We start from the raw sequence: 17,598 nt of genomic DNA, 5'->3' as shown, positions 1-17,598 counted from the left end.
TTCATATGTTAATGAGCATTCGATTTGAATTCTTTTCTAAAAAAAAAAAAAGTAATCACCAATGAATTTCCGAGAAGCATATATCTATATATATATATATTAAAATATTTTCTATTGTATTTTATTTTATCTAGCAACACATACCATAATATTTCTTATATACGTTTATAAAAAAAATAATTTCATTAATCCGAGATAAAAATGATTGATAAATCAATTATTTAGCTTCCAATGTTTTAATTAAAAAATATCTTTAATCATAGTTATTATTTTCTTTTTTTCTCTGAGATGATTAATTGATATAAAGAGTAAAAAAAAAAAAATCACCGGATATAATGATAAAATCCAAATCCTAAATAGAACAAAATAAAAAGATGGTATGACTTTAGACGATGTGTATAAAATATTTCGACATAATTACATAAAATAAAAATGAATAATACGTACTTATACGAACTATACAAGGCACATACACTGAAATAGCGAGTAAATATTTGACAGTCTCGCGGGTTAAATTGTAATGTTATGTTCATATGCTCGCTACCAGGAGGCAGTGTCTACGTTTTATTAACACCTTGGATCACACCTGTGTCAAGTAGGCATCGCAGGCGCAACATATTACAAACACACTGAAAACCCTGCCACAGACTCTTGAACTGACTACGAAGTATTAAAAGTTTTTACCGAGCTAAATTGTGTTGAATCTTCGAGTTTTTAATTATTTTTTCGTTTAATAATAATCATTATTATTATTATAATTAGTACAATAATCATTATCCCTATCATAATCATCATAATTAGCATAAACATTGTTGTTATTATTATTGTTTCTGTTATTATCGTAATCGTTTCAATTGTGTTGTTGTTTATACAATAAATTTAACGTTAAAATATTTGAATATTTCTAATCTTCTCAAGTACTCAGGTAAGCCCAAATTATAAATTCAATAAAAAAACAACCTGATTTTTTTTTTTTTTAAATATCATCAATTTAATTAATCGGTATGATTAACATGCAGATTTTTTTTTTTTTAATTCATTAACTTAACAGATATTCATTGATGTAAAAATTAATTGAAAATATTTCATTGAATGTATTAAAAATATTTGAAATAATTTCTTAGCCAGTACAAAAGAGATATTTATTGAAGAAAAATTCATTCTTTAGCCGAAATAAATTGAGAATGGAGCTTTTGAATTTTAGTAGGTCAATTGAATATTTATATTTATCTTTTTTGTTACTCTTATACTATTTTATAAGGCTGTGTTGCTCTGGCAAGCATTCTGAATCGTCCATATATTAAATAATACACACCGTTGGTTAAACCTGGTCTCAATAACGCGATCATTTCTAGAGGGGACAGACGAATTGCGTTCGCGGACAGACTGTTTGAAAAAATACTTCGACACACACTTTTTTTTTGACTGCTTCTCTTAACTAAATATTAATATGATTGCCTGGTATATTAAAGTAAACTTTGTCTTCACATGTACTTTTTAAGTTTAAAATCTATGTTGATCTTTTCACTTTTATACACTGTAATATTATTATATTTATAACATTTACACATTCATTATCAACTGTATTGATATTAATAATTTATTTTATATTGATATATTTATTAATTTTCATTTAGATACTTTAGAACAAGAAACTTGACATTTCAGATATACGTCTGAATTAAAACTATCCGTCGACCAGAGACGAGATCGCCTTTATTCAGATAATATTTTATTAATCATTAAACACATAACCGTTGCTGTTCATATAAGATAATAAAGAATAATATCAGGTAATAGCGATAATAATGTTTGTTATGCATTAATTATTGATTCAATCATCATCAGCTTTATTAGTTGGTGTACTGACATTCATTTTATTTAATTTACACAAAATAAATTATTTTCGCCTAGTTTCTAGAATATTATCAATCAATTAATTGCATAAGTCTCTGAAAATAACTCTTAATTATAACGAGAAAATCAACTGGGGGGCAATGTAGAACTGTTGCGTCGAATTTCACAATCTTTCAAGACTTGTCACCAATTTTTATATAATCATTTTTTTGAAATTTATATTTTTATCTATTTTAAGCTTCTTCCTCTTCTCGAAGCAACATAAGTATATTATAAATCGTATAAATTTTAAAAGACTAGGGATAGAGCACTTTTAAAATGCTTTTTGTGGGGAAAGAAAATTTTTTACTCCAAAAAAGATTTATTCTTGAATGAGAAGCAGTGCTTGATTGTAATACGAGTAAAAATTATGATTAATAGTTAAAGATATTTTTTTTTTATAAATGTTATGCTTCAAGGTGTGATTCTTGTAGATAATACTTACAACATTATTAGTACACTATCTTATACTATGAATTGTAGAGCTATATAATAATGTACATATATCTAAATCCTACTATTGTTAAATTTGCGTCATTTTTAAATTAAAACTATACAAGAGAGATTAAAGAATAAACGTGAAAGAAGAAGAAGAAGAAAATAAAAAAAATGAAATAAATAGGAAAATTCATGTACATTAATTGATTTATATCGAATTAGTTATTGATTGATTAAATGATAAAATCAGTTATCGTCATGATTATAAGAAAATTTCAAAGAATCAACACAATTCTTGGACTTCAGCCCTACATTGACAAACAAACATGATCAAAAATGTAAAAAGTAAGGCAAAAATAATTGATGTATGATAACCGTAATGTTACAAGAATCGATTTACCGATATCTTTATCCACTTGAGGTTTGATTTTAAAAATACGTGAGCAAAAAAAGAAAGAGATAGAATAAAGAGTAAATTACGTAGAACAAAAGAATCATAAAAAAAGACAAAAGATCAACTGAAATTAAGTGTCTACGTGAAACATATTTGCTGTCAACTTTTGATAAGATGACTTCTGATGATAAAATGGCGGATAAATCTAGCGATGACGCAAACATTCCTTCAATTTTATATATCCTTGATAATCCCTTAATTAAATTTTTTTTTTTTTTCTAAAAAAAAGAACTAAAAATTCTCGTAATAATTATTTGAAACAATAACTGTTGATTTTTAATTCTCCTTCATCACAATTTATTTAAAATCAATTTTTAATTACATAATATTCTTCATATCACTCATTTACTATTCTCAAATAATATTTTTTACAAAATAATTAATTTTAATTAAAAAAAAAAAAATTATTGCAAACTTATTTTTGCACATCAATTGGCCATGTACACTGATAAATGTGTCAATAAAGGTACAAAAGTAATCACAAAACTTGAACAATATAAAATATTAATGAGAAAAATAGATAAAATAATTACTAATTAAAAGATTGTTTCATTAAAAAAGAAACAAATAAATATAGGTGTATAAAAAAAAATAATAACAAATGCTTATTAATATCCAAAAGGTTTCATAAAACATGAAAACTCTTCTGACCGTTCTGTTTCGACTGAAATTATCATTTTAGCTGATACTTTGGAAATGTAATGATGCAGTTTTATCTTGTATTATCATGGGAAACGAGATAAATGCGATAGTGTCGTTTATATTTTGACAACAAACTCTCCCGACCTATCATTGGCGCCTATTAGCTGGTATCAGCCCTCATATCTCATTTAAGACTCTTGCAACTGCTACATACATCATCTTGGAAAGAATAGTTACACTTTTATGAATCAATCTTTTAAATCACAGTACACAATAAGAAACATCAAAAAATAAATATACCTTCAAGTAATATTTGTCTTGACACATTTGTTATTTATCAGTGCAATGCTAGAAGAGTGTAAGTCATTGAAAGACTTCTGGTAAACTTGAAATTTTTTTTCATAGATGCAATGGATGTGACATGTAGAGATGTAGAGAGACAGAATTGAACAAAAAAAAAAAGAAGTGGCCACATGTTTGTAAAAAACCTAAAAATTTATACTAGAGGGGTGATGATAAACGATGGCCGCAAACGATGCAAGACTCAGAAAATGCTTTTCAGCTATAAAGTGTTATCTTTTTTAACGCCGTTTGGCTTGCAACCTTATCATCGTGCAAATAAACGACCCCTCTGCGTACCTATAGCGTTCAACAGTGCGTCAATCATGAGAGAGATTTGAACAATTTTATTTAATTTATGTGTTTTGTACTATTTTTATCTTCATTTTCCTGAAACATTATTTATATTAATTATATTGATCAACAATGTCTACCTAAAACTCAAACAAATCATCAATAACTTCAAGACTTGAAAATTCAATTAAAATTATTCAGACCTTTAATTAGAAGGTGTCCATCAATGACAGAGTAATTACTATATGAGTAAGTAGAGTCTGAAAGAAAAAATGAAATAAAAAGTGTCTATTTGATTTTTGTGATGGTAGGGATAAAAGATATTGTTGTATATAGAGTTTATGTAGAAAATGATATATGCGAACTGACCAATAAGAGTAGTGGAGAGGCGTGATCCAATGAGCTTTGTTACCTCTTTAGCTCCCGTTCGACCATTCATCCTTACTCGTTTTCTATCTTTTTCCATTCACTTTTGTATTCTATCTCGCTGATGTACTGGGCAAACTCGCATGGGTTAGAGTCTAAATCTAAAAGTGTGTATTGTATATGTAACAAGCCAAGAAGACCAGGGGAGAAGGGAGAAGTGTCGTAGACACGCGCGACCACCACTTCTACTTCAATATTTCTCTCTTACCTTTATCGTTTATTTCAAGCTCTTCAGGTTTTTACTCAGTTCTCATTTGATCGTTGAACGTTGTAGTGACATACCGTTGGTTTCAACAAGTGATCACTAGTTATATCCATTTCCAGTTAAATAAACTTTAATAAATGTTTTTATTTATTGTAAAATAACAAAATAATTATAATAATTATTGTTTTTTTTTTTTTAATTACTCTATTTATTTCTGCATTACTCGTAATTACGTTTAAAGTATTAGTTTCAATTAACTTCAATGAGGCACATAACGGAGGTATTGAAATATAAATTTATTAGTATTATTCAATAATAATAAATGAAAATAAATATCAAAGTGTTGGCTATGATTTATGATAAATATTCAACCTATTTTTTTGTAAATTTAAAGTCAGTTTATTTGTCGTTGTATAAAATATCATAACACACAGGTGGAATATATCAATTGGCAATTAGTTATGGAGAAAATTAATAAATATAAGTCGAGTAACTTAAAAATTATAGAGTGTACCGGAAATCTTGGTTTGACATGGTTTAACGGAAGTGACGCGCTTTTGTAAACATTAGAGGTCTTGAACAATTTTTTTTGACCGACAAGGTGTGTCGTCATACTATGGACATACAACTGATGTGTCTGCTGTATTTTATGTGTACACTATAATGTTGCGTGTCTTCGAAAATTATGACTAATATACTTGGGATCTTAAAGTCTTATGCAGGCCTCAATATGACAAAAATTCAACATTTTTTTGTGTCAATAATCTAAATAAAACTATAATTTATTTCAATAAGAATACTTTTTTATAATTTACTTTTATTTTATTCTATAATTTTAAAGATATTAAGGTTTAAAATTAATTTTTTAAATTGATTAAAATGTTGTAGGATACAATGAAAGAAAATATTATAAAACAAGAAATAAAAACTGATTGGGAGACTCATCAACCAGAAGAGTCATCACCTCAAGTAGCAAGAACTGCAGAGGAACAAACCAATGGAGAGAGTCCACAAAGTGTTATAACAACAAGAAGACACGTAAGAACAATCACAACAACTGGACATATTACCGAAACAATTCCAGAGGATTCAGAATCACCGGCATCAAGTCCAGAAGAAAAAAATAAACTTATGCAACACGTTGTTCAAGAGAGCCATCAAACACAACAAGAACAAAATTATCAAGACCATCAGCAATTTATTCATTTACATTCAGAAGAAGGTTCTCGAGATCAGAGTAACAATCAGCAAATAGTCTACACGCCCAACAATGGAGAAGAAATGCAGGTTGACACTTCGAACGAAGGACAGGCTATTACACTAGCTATTAAGGATCAGACTAAGTAAGTATTAGATATCCATTTAGTATTATTAAAGTTTCACGTAATAGCTATTTATTTAATGGTTAAAAGTAAACTTTGAAATAAATGGAAAGCCATAAAGAAAAAATTTTACTACTACTTTTTTCATTTGTTTATGTGTTTCTAATAGACATTATGGAATTGAAAAATTCTCTAGATTCCACAACACTGGTGAAAGAGCCGAAGTAGGAAGACTCTATGTGTACTCAGATAATAACGACCAAAAAAAAAGCCACATGATCCTTCAAGTACAAAGGATGTCTGATGATCCTAGGCGACATCACCATCATCATCACCATCAACAACAGCAACAAAGATTTAGTCCCCATGAAAATGGTCAAGTGAGGTACCAAGAGTCTCCGGCAACCTCTACCGAAGAATACGAATCCAATGCTATGGTTTCTCAAGCGGCCACAGTGCAATTAGGATCTCCTACATCCTTCTCGGCGCCAGTTGAGGTTATCAGAACCACTCAACATCAGCTAATCCCTTCAGGGTACTCTGAGGCCACCATTAAATATGACGTCGCTGCGGTTGCTGCAGCTTCAGACAATATTAAAGCTAGTAGTACTTATACAACTCTTGAAACTGTTGCTATTCCTCCAACCCAAACTGTTCAATATTCTCAATATTTACCTGATGGATTTCAACACACTACAAATTATACCTACGCTAAACCTGGAGATATTACTTATCTTAATTATTCTAGTGGACAGCCAAATTCTCGTGGAGCGGAAGTAAGTGTGAATGAATTTTTTTTGAAAATAATCTGATTATTAAGTTTCTTATTTAATAATTGTTTTGATAATTTTTTAAGATGGATACACCAGTTTTCATTAAAAGTGATCCAACTTTAACATCATCATCTTTGATCAGTGGAACTCGAACAGCGTCTCTCTATCATGAACCAGGTTCTCCAGGTTCTCAAGTAACAATGTATGGAGCTGGTGGAGCTGCATTTCAATATGTGAAACCAACTAGTGATACTTATTGGCAACCATCTAGTTCAGCATCACCACCAACTCTTGAATATGTCCAAAACTATTCTAGTGTTGCAACTATTTCAACAAGTGATTCATCTTCTATTATGTATAATGGAGCTGGTTATGTGACTCCAGCGAGTAATGGTTCACCCTCACCATGGACATTATCTGAAGAAGCTTTCGACGGGCAAATTATGTCTACAGAATCTAAGGAATGTGTCAATTGTGCCGGTAGCATGACTACCTTGTGGAGAAGAGATGGAAGTGGTAATTTTTTGTGCAATGCATGCAGATATTTCAAAAGCAGTGGTCCAAATCGATCAGCTGTAAGGTGTCATGGAAAAATCAAACAACCAATAGCTCCTGTAAGTTCAATTCCATATCATTCATTTAATAAAAATAATCTATAAAGATAACACATTAGTATTTTTAAAAATAATTACAAATAATTGAATAAAAGTTTTAATTAAAGACAAAGAAAATGGGTTGACTCCAAAATTTGTCCATCGTATAAATGAGGCCATCACAGGTATTTGTGCTGATAAGGGAACGCGTTGTGGACGCACGGGTTTTACCTCCGCAACGCTGTACATGATTTCGATATTAAGTAATGTTTGTACTCTTGAGAAGAGAACGTTTGTTATCTTAAAGCAGAGCAAATAACAAAGGTCGGGACGAAGCGGGTGTTGTTTGCTCTAGTTTACTTATACCTGAAGAAACCGCCCATTAGTTTTTTTTTCGGTTTGAGTTTACCCAACACCTTTATATAGAGTCTATAATTCTATATACTGAAGAGTGTAGTGTATACTACAGTCTCAAACCTTTAAAAAAGATATACATAGTTTAAATAAAACAATAAATAGAATAAACTTTGTCGGGGAAAGAAGAAAAAGAGGTGGATAATATAACAGGGAAGTTCAACAAATCTAAAAACAATGGTTTCCGGTTTCAAAAATAACAAAAAAAAATCCTTTATGACATCAATTCAGCGAGATAGTATATTGAACCAAAGAAAAATGAATGACTAACTCAAAATAATTTTATTTTTCAGAATGGAAGAAGAACTGGGATCCAATGTGCCAATTGTGGAACTAGCAACACAACACTTTGGAGGAGAAATAATAATGGTGAACCTGTTTGCAATGCTTGTGGACTTTATTTTAAACTTCACAATGTAAGTAAATGAATTAAAATAATGCCTAGCTCCAAAACTGTGCTGATTATATGAAGTCTAAAAATTTTCTGAAAAATTGGACTTTGTACGAATTTTAAGTTACTTTAAGTTTGCTTCTAACACCTCGTAATTTTATGTTGAGTACATATACGTTAGATATGGCGCTTATATTTTAGAAGAGAAACTTGGTAGAAAAAATGAGTCACAAAGTTAAACTGAAATATTTCATATTATATACCATTAAGAATTTTTTATCCATTCAAAGCTCTAATAAAAACTTCTGACTTTTTAAAAAGTAGATTGATTGATAAAAAGATCTTAAAAATAATCAGCTTATTATCATTTTACTCTCTTCTGTATGATAACATATTGTATATATTATATAAATTTGTATACTAAATATTTCTCTTAAATTATTTCTCATCAGTGTCATCTGATTATATAAAATCTTTATTTAATTTTAGCAATATTTTATATTAAATTATATTTGCAGGTCAATAGGCCAATGAGTATGAAGAAAGAGGGAATTCAGACACGAAAAAGGAAACCAAAGAATCATTCAACAGCAATAACAGGAGTATTAACAGGACAATCAAATGTTATTCCCAAGACCGAGATCAAGTCCAACTTACTCGGTGAGTCTTCGGTGAGCAACAAGACTCTTATTTTTTTTTATCAATTCAATTTTTTCCGATCCATGATGATCCACTTGTTGGATAAGATAAGCCTCTTCGTTCTTTATATTGGAATTTTTTATTTTTTCCTTTAATTGTGCAAGCTTGACAAATGCAAACATTTATATACAATAATCAATCTATTGTTGATGATTTTGCGTTGTAAATACGTATTTATATGTATTGTACATGAACTAATACACATAAATGATCTGACATGTGAAAATGATGACTTGCAAAGATTTTATATGGGATTGGTGATAGAATTCAGATCAAAAAATCGAAAAAAATTGAACTGTACTCTACTGTTTATTTAATTTAAGTAATGTATATTAAAGCAAAGACTACTTGCATTTAGAAGATAAAATAAAAGTAATTTTTCATAGAATGTTTGGATTTATGGTAGCATAATTCAGATATTTTAATTATCTATATTATTCCATTACAGTGGACTCAAAGTTGCAATTAAATGTTCACTCAAGTGCAGGTGGGGTTGATGATGGAAGGGCTGAAGAAGATCATTACTTAAATACACTTACATCTACACAATTGGGCCATGCTCATTCACCAATTGCATTACCCTCTGCTGCTGTATTAAATCGACAAACAACTCTAACGTAAGTTTCATCCTGAAAATTATAATAAGTTTCACATTAAACAAGTCTATTTAATCGCTTAATTACTCTATTCCTATGCAATTTAATACTTACATACCTAGTGATAATGATGTCCCTTTAAAATTTAAATACACGTGATAAATTTCTTGTCCTCATTTTAGAAAAGTACATTTTTCAATTCACTTTACTTTCTAATGTTATTTCCATTAGTTACGATCACATTAAAAAGTAATTTTCCAATTGTTTACAGTGTGCCTCCATTAGAACCAATAACGAATAAGTCAACAACAGATTTGACAGTAATCAATCAACTAAACTGCAATGACAAACATCTATAGATCATAAATTTTCAGTTGGTAACTTACCTACATAAATTTTCTTCCTTATTAACTGTTTCTCTCTTGTTATTACCAACAGTAGGTGTGATAAAATTGAATGCGTTTCCGTCATTACCGACCGATATAGTAGACTTGAAATAATTTGAAACTATTAAAATATTAATTTTAAATAATATATTTAAAAAAATGAATAAATCAAGTGTCATATTAATGCCTTAAAATTATTTCTAATATAATTTTAAGACATTAACAGCAATCTAAAGAGTTATATTAGAATATTATTAGATTCTTTTTTTACATGCATTCGATAAAGAGATTTTTATTCATTAAATTGTATATATGAATTTTATACGTTGCCCAAAGATTAATACTTTAGATGTAAGTTTTAAAATTATATACATAAATTTAATTTTATGCATAATTTAATTGCCAAGAGATACGTAAAATAATGATTAATGAATAAATCTATAATTTCTGTTATTATGTATATGTATGTAATGTTAAAATGAGAATTAATGAAAAAAAAAAAAATATTGTAATGAGATTATTTTCTCAATGATAGAAAAGAAAAATGTGAAAATACATCTTAATGTTGATAAAATATTGTGTAAATATAAATCACACTTTCTAATAGGATATTTATCAACGTTTTGTCCAGCAAAGTGTATTACCTGATAATTTAATTCTACTAACTAAATATGGATTATACAACAATAATTAAATTATAATCAATTATTTGTATATTTTTATTCGTATAATAATTATTAAATAAATTATCAATTTTTTTTTTTTTTGAATAGAAATATCAATAAAAATTTGTATTTTCTTGTCACTTCACATGTAATTACTAAATATAAGTATTTAGATGTTTTTTCATTACTTAATAGATGATTTTAAAAGTACATATATACTTGAATAATATGTTGAATAATTATAGAGTAATAAATTAAAATGAATATAAAATAAAAGCAAAAAGAAATGAGAAATCCAAGCTGCGGTCTTTTGATACGGCAGAAGGGGTAAGAAGCGTTGGAATAAGGGCGGTAGAGAGGAAAGAGGAAACTCCATCAGCCTAAAAGAGTTGACTATCGGTACCGGCTTGAAGCTCGCTAAGGGCTATTCCATGTTAGTCGGTCTCACTGCCAATTTTTTTTTCTCTCAGCCTTTTTCTTACGGCGCATACTTGGCGCCGCCCTCTTACCATTAACTCTCTCTTCCTCACACTTATTTTCTTTTGATAATTCCTCACGATCCTCTTCGTTCTCAGGTTCTATGTGTGGTTTTATAATGTATCCTTACTGTGTGTATAATTTATCGCTTGGTGCAAAGAGATATACTCTTCGGACAATGTCGGACGAAAAATGATAATTGTCTTGAAGAGAACACCTATGGTATCCACGGCATTTGTTATACGATGCAGATTTTTATTGCTCCATTTGATAAATTTGTCAATAAGATTAACTAATATATACCTTTTTTTTTCTTGGTTTAAAAAAAAAATCTCGATTATTTTTTGGATTATTTATGAGAGTAAAGTTGGTTTTAATTTCCCTCATTATGAGATGGAAAAAAATTTTTTTTAATTAAAAAAAAAAAAGAATTGTTTAAAATATAAAACCTAATATAGAATCGATAGAAGTATATAAAATGTATATAAGAGAAAGGAATTAAAAGAAGAGCTGGCGCCAACATTCTGGCCCTGAAAAAGCATGTTGTTATTCAGGAATTTCAAAATGTCTTCTTCATGATTGTATGTATATAATGTTATTGGTATTTATGATTTTGTTAAAATATGATTTTGCGGTTTAGTTAAACATCAACAGTCATTTTAGGTAATTCTGTGAAAATTTTGATGTATACATATGATAAAATTGCTTATGAAAATACATGACAGACGTCATCTTCTTGTAGTTGAATGTTAAATATAAAAAATAATTTAATTTATTGATTCACTTCTGTATTAACTTATCAAGTGGTAGTTTTAAGTAAAATATTATCTATCAAAAAGAAAATAGTTTCCATGATTTTGCATTACATAAATAAAATGTTGCATGAACAATTTACGTAACATAAATCATTTGTTATCTAAACTAGTTTAATGAGATTTTTTATTTTATTTATTTCTCCATTTTATTTTTTTGCAAAAATATATATTCACACTAGTCTGAAATTTGTTTTAGTCTCTATTTTCTTTGTTCTATAGTCTTATGTCTCGCCCACAGATTTGCGAATCTTTTGTATCAAAAGACTGCCTCAGTTTCCAGGAAGTCACGACGAACAACTCCACGCATGATTAGATTAGAATTGATTTTATTAACCAATTTTACTTTTTGATCCTGAGTATTTTTTATTTGTGTCTCTACCCTTTTTTTGCCAGCTTTCATACTGCAATTTTTTTTTCTTCCGCTTGACTAAGAGTAATTTCTTCAAAAGCTTTCACTGTAATCTTTGAAGACTCTTGAAGTGTCCATTTATTTTGAAGACAAAAAAGCAATCAAACCTGTAAAACAATTTTATTTTTTAATATCATTAATCTATTAATTTTAAACTACAATTAAACATTTATTGGTAAATAACATGTACTTATAGACTTGGAAAATATTACCAACACTTTGGATTCATCTTCAATCATTTAGAAAAATTAGCAACCAACATTTCATGATGATATCCTTTCTCTATGCTTGGTTATTTATCAACTAATTTCTAATTGTTGATAATTAACTGCTGAATTAATATTTATATTAACAGACTTGAAATACATAGTAATCATTTCTTCATGCTAATGTTTTCCATCGTGATTTGGTGCTATAAGGTTGATCTCCAAAGCTATCACCAACAACTCAGTAATAATAAAGTAATATTAACTAATAGCTAATTACAATTTACTATCACTTATAACTTTTGATTATAATTAATTATTTCTAACAACATTTAATTATTTTTTTTTCTTTCCACAACAGTGTTTGGATCAACAAAATATTTCCATCATTCATTCAGCCATAAAAGTTGCACTGAACACCCAAAAATGCTGACAATAATAAAAAATTGTTTTTTTCCTGAAGACTTTATGTATAACATCATTTCACCACCTTTCAGTAAATTTTCTCATGTGGAACTAAAATAATAAAATATTTTACCATTGACTCAGTATCTCTGTTCTCAAAAAACACATCTTTATAATAAGATAAAATCTGTAAACCGCAATATTAAAATTTTTAGTTCATGATCCATCTTCATCGGTTGTCATGCTCCTGCTACCGAATATAGCCACTTATTTCTTCTGGACGTTCTCACAGGAGGGATTTAATTAAAGTCGATGATCCGGTCTTAAATGATAGAAGGAGCAGAAAGGTGGGGGGGATATGTTGATAATAAACGATCAAGACAAAATGGGAATCACACTTTTCTAAGAAGTCTGTTCCTTGCATGTCGCTGTATATAGCTACCTTGATAATGTTTAACTTTAAAAAAAAAAAAAAAACTTGCACATATACTATTCCGATCTGTATCTCTTTTTAAACAGTGAATTGCATTCCATTTATTCTCTAATGGACTGTATATATACACATACACTCAGTTCCATTTTTTCTCATGACTTAAAGATAACCGAAAATATATGGATACTTTTGTGTGCATTAATATTGTAATTAGCAGCATCATTTTTTTGAGTAGGAACCATTTTTTGCGAAAAGTTTCGCTTGATTTTATTCAGACAAAATCTGCTGTATCAGCAGAAGTTTCATTGATATGATAAATTTAGAACATAAGATGATATAAATTCCTTTAGCATAATTTTTTGTCAGAGTATAAAGATGATTAATACAAATAAACTTAATTTTAATAATTAATAATAATGGTATATATTATAAATATATATATTTTTATAATAGTAGTTATTTATTAATGTTTAAAGGAGGTCTAAACGAGATTGTATCCTCACGATAATTTGGTAGTCGAGATCGTGTTCGGATAATAAACACGAATCTTTCGAAAGCACCCTCACAGCAGACAGCTCCATTACATTTGAGACCTTGAAGATCTCTATAATTTCTTTCTTTCTTATTTTTCTTCAAGACATTCTCAGACGTAAATGCTGAAACTACACTATTAGGAAATAACCATCGGAGATGATTTCCTTTTAGGAAATCTTACTCACTTCTCTGGAATTACTGAGGGTTTTCCGGTGATTTCTCTCTACATGTCTTGAAAATATTTTTCGAGTATACGACCAATGTTTTCTGTGGCGCCTAGTTCTTTCTTAGTGATTGTTTTTTTTTCTTTTTTTTCGAAATACCTTTAATGAATTCGGGATTAATTATGAGCTAAGTACATAAATTTATTTTATTTTTTTAAGGAAAATTATTTAAGAGAGAAAATCTGTTTCTTTAATCGCTCCGGAATTAAGTGAAGCGGCTGTAAACAAACATTAGTGATGTAATGAAATTTTCCTTGTGCTGTTTTAAAATTTTGTTTTATACAATATTTTGCAATTAATGTCAATAATTAAGGTATATAAAAATTAGTTGATAAATGTGATGAATTGTTTATATTACTTTACCATGAGTATTGTAAACAATAAAATTAACTTTATTGGAATTGTAAATAATGAATTTGTTATCATAACATTGCGAATCTCAGTGTTTTATTTCTATACACTAAAAGTGTTTTTGTATATTACGTTATCCGTTTGATAAACATTGCAGTGATTTTTGATGCATTTGAGAATTTTTCGTAATTTTTTACTAACTAAAAAAGTATTATATTTTCCCATTAAGAATTCGCCATTTTTTTAATTTATTTGCCGAATATTCACTGTAAATTTTAGCGTTTTATTTTAAACATTAAAAGTGTTTTAATATGACGTCACCCATTTGATTAACATTGTCTCGATTTTAAAACGTTTTTAAGTGTTTTAAAATAAAACACTAAAATTTACAGTGTCTTCAGTAAAAATTCAAGAGTTCAACATTCATAGCATTTATGTTTTGGCTTAATATTGACAATACGTCGTAGATTCTGATGAACAATGTGTTATTGAGAGAAAAAAAACATATAAAAAATAATAAAGTTTATTATATGAAATGTTAGATTCATATTTTGACCATTTAATATATTGAAAAAACATGAACAATGATTGCAAAAAAAAAATTTGTGTATGGAGTACCCTTTAACTTTTTGGAGTATCTTAATTTACCCCGTGTAATCCTATCCTTGTAAATTCAAGTGCATTCTTATTACACATCTAAACGCATTGAATACGACGTCACCCGTTTGATTAGCATTGTAGTTACTTTTTACACACTTAGAAACGCATTAAAAGTGAATACAATGTTGATCAAATAGGTGACGTCATATTTAATACGTTTAGATGTGTAATAAGAATGCACTTGGATTTGCAGTGATATTGTTCCAGTTTTCTTTGTTAAAATAAAACAGTTTTAAATGTGAGGTTTGTAGAAAGTTTATTAGAGTAATGTTTTTTTTTAAATTTTTATCATGAGCATTCTCATCATAATTTTCATCACTGCAATCCTATTGCAAGTTAAAATCTCCATCTTTAAAATCAATACTTCTCATTGATACATAGGGAATTGTTCTCTAAAACTGTCTTAAGTTAAATCAATAATTATTTATTAATTTCGAACTCCAATCCAACTACCCTAACAGGAAACAAAAATGGCTTACTCTTGGTTCAACATTAAACCAAGCTTTTCAATGTGGATACTATGATGTACCAATCTTGCTGTCTACTAGGATATTAATATTAAAAATTAAGAGAAAATAGACGATAATTTCAATGAATTACTTCTTAAATAGTTTGATTTAAACTCAACATCAATGAATATTTACCTGTCTGTTCGAAAAAAATATTTAAAAGGATTCTTTCATCATAAAATCCACAACTTTAAATTCAACAACACAAACACAGTTTACATTTAATACTTTCTTATAAAAAATTATTTAAACCCTTTTTATATTTTATATTAAATAATTTTCATCTAAAGTGCTCAATAAAGTCAATTACTATCAATTTAAAAGTAAAAAAATGATTGTAAAAATATTTAAATAATAGCTAGAAGTCATTTTAAACAACATAAAATGCACGTTATTTTTTTCTTTTCATTTGTTCTCTATTTTTTGTAGAGGCTACTCCATACGGATTTATGACTCCGGTTGATTTAACATGGTTGAAACAAAGAGCAGAGACAAAAATTAAGAAAGTATAGGTATCTTTGCTTTTATCTTATAGCTGCACCATCCTGGTAAACTGTAATAGTAAAATCTTTAGGCAATTCGACTCTCAAGATAGCTATCTCTAATAACTAAAATCTATTTTACCTGAAATACTTTTCTGTCTAGTCGAGAGGGTACATAGTAGAAATTCTTCCTTTGAAATAGATGCTTTTTGCAGGTGATTTTTTTTTTCTTTTTTCAAGTAACTAAGTGGTTTTAAAATGCAACAAAAACTTAAAATTTATATTATCTTATTAAAAAAATTTTCAGTTCAATGTGTACATAAAAATTTAGTGTTGCAAATATCTTTTACTAAGAAACTGTAATTAGTAACAAACTTTCCCGAACTCTTGGTTGAAATGAGGTGAAAAATTCCCAGTCTCTTTGAGGATTTGTTTCTTAATGAGTATCCCTAGTGTCACTAACGAAGACTGTCAATAGACTACTTGAAAAACCTTTTAGTGACTTTAAGTGTGAAATTGATTCAATGATCAATTTGTTCAAGAATGACCAATGTTAAAAGAAAATTTCGTAAAAATTACACAATTCCTGACTCATATTGTTTTTCTATGCAAAGACTTGAAGAACTTTATAAAAAAAAAGAAAAAAACTCAGGTAGACATGTAAAGGCTGTAAAAGTATTTTAGAAAAATCGTAGAGTCTAGACACATAAGATGGTTGAAAATCAACTTTTGTCTTAAGGTAGAAAAAATTTCAACCTAATATTAAAATTTTTTATTACCTGTAAAATCATCTTCTTGCAAAAGACGTTATCGCAAAAGATCATAGCATCCTTTGCAATGAGCATCAATTTATTTATTACTCCTCATAAATTTACTCAGACCCTAGGAAAGGGTTAGAAGCTTCTAATTCGTTCAACCAAGTTGTAAGATAAATATTTAATACAAAAAATATTTAAAAATCATTTTAATCAACAAATTCAAGCTCATAATACCTAAGTCGTTTTTTCAAGTCAAATAAATATTAACCAACTAATTAAATAAAATTTAGGAGCAACTGTCGTGTGTGATGGAGGAAAAAGTAGAGGAAAATAATAAAAATAGAAATAAAAAAAATAATAATAAAATAAATTTTATTGTAATGTTTGTTGGCTTTATCGCATTGGTGAATCTCGTTGGACATAATGTAGCCAAAGGGTTTTCGTGCTTATGGGGTATAAGTGATTTTATTTCACAAAAATACATATGTATATCTATATATATATAATGGGCGTGACTGTTGCTGAGGGAATTCGTGAGGGAATTAAAATACACCTAGATTCTTACAGCAAACCAGAAGGATCTTGATGCTGATGTAGGCGCTCGATGCTCCGCCTCTTGATTGTTCGCGACTAAACGACAGAGGGAACGCCTGTTTATATACATCTTAAGGTATAGGATAGTATCGAGAAATCCCCTTCTACTTGAATTTAAATTTTTTTCTTTCCACCACTTCAACTAGAGCGCTACCAAGTTCTCCTCCTCTGGTAAAAGGTGAGTGTCCAGGACAGTTTGAGAAGCGCA

The 17,598-nt window shown here is 28.6% G+C and overlaps 1 protein-coding gene and 1 long non-coding RNA gene across 8 annotated transcripts; one reads left to right on the top strand and one right to left on the bottom strand.

The window, feature by feature from the left end:
* The first annotated feature begins 598 nt into the window (after window positions 1-598).
* Window positions 599-10,269, top strand: LOC118067182 (box A-binding factor-like). 6 transcript variants are annotated; one of them, XM_035083798.1, is made up of 8 exons: window positions 599-925; window positions 5,583-6,037; window positions 6,186-6,792; window positions 6,873-7,403; window positions 8,090-8,212; window positions 8,706-8,847; window positions 9,335-9,503; window positions 9,754-10,269. In XM_035083798.1, exons 2-8 carry the CDS (start codon window positions 5,589-5,591, stop codon window positions 9,839-9,841), a joined length of 2,109 nt encoding a protein of 702 aa, XP_034939689.1. In that variant the 5' UTR covers window positions 599-925; window positions 5,583-5,588; the 3' UTR covers window positions 9,842-10,269. The 6 variants fall into 6 exon arrangements, with proteins under 6 accessions (XP_034939689.1, XP_034939692.1, XP_034939690.1 ...); XM_035083799.1 differs by lacking the exon at window positions 599-925 and adding an exon at window positions 4,415-4,812; XM_035083797.1 differs by lacking the exon at window positions 599-925 and adding an exon at window positions 4,415-4,846.
* On the bottom strand, window positions 3,211-4,794 carry LOC118067188 (uncharacterized). 2 transcript variants are annotated; one of them, XR_004690335.1, is made up of 5 exons: window positions 4,698-4,794; window positions 4,433-4,590; window positions 4,267-4,323; window positions 3,731-4,159; window positions 3,211-3,649 (listed from the first exon to the last, which is right to left on the bottom strand). It is a non-coding gene; the product is annotated as an uncharacterized lncRNA (long non-coding RNA). The 2 variants fall into 2 exon arrangements; XR_004690334.1 differs by having other exon boundaries at window positions 3,211-4,159.
* Window positions 10,270-17,598: the final 7,329 nt, after the last annotated feature.

The sequence above is a fragment of the Chelonus insularis genome, unplaced genomic scaffold, assembly GCF_013357705.1.
Source record: "Chelonus insularis isolate UGA/USDA-ARS -01 unplaced genomic scaffold, ASM1335770v1 contig_36_pilon, whole genome shotgun sequence".
Taxonomy (NCBI): Eukaryota; Metazoa; Arthropoda; class Insecta; order Hymenoptera; family Braconidae; genus Chelonus; species Chelonus insularis.
Note: the sequence above shows the minus strand (reverse complement) of the source record. Positions and strands in the feature narration are given on the sequence as shown.

Bases quoted from the DNA above. Each gene is read 5' to 3' on its own strand.
- LOC118067182 (XM_035083796.1), top strand. The intron at 8,213-8,705 runs GTAAGTAAATGA...TTATATTTGCAG, and splicing joins TTTATTTTAAACTTCACAAT to GTCAATAGGCCAATGAGTAT. The intron at 8,848-9,334 runs GTGAGTCTTCGG...ATTCCATTACAG, and splicing joins GATCAAGTCCAACTTACTCG to TGGACTCAAAGTTGCAATTA.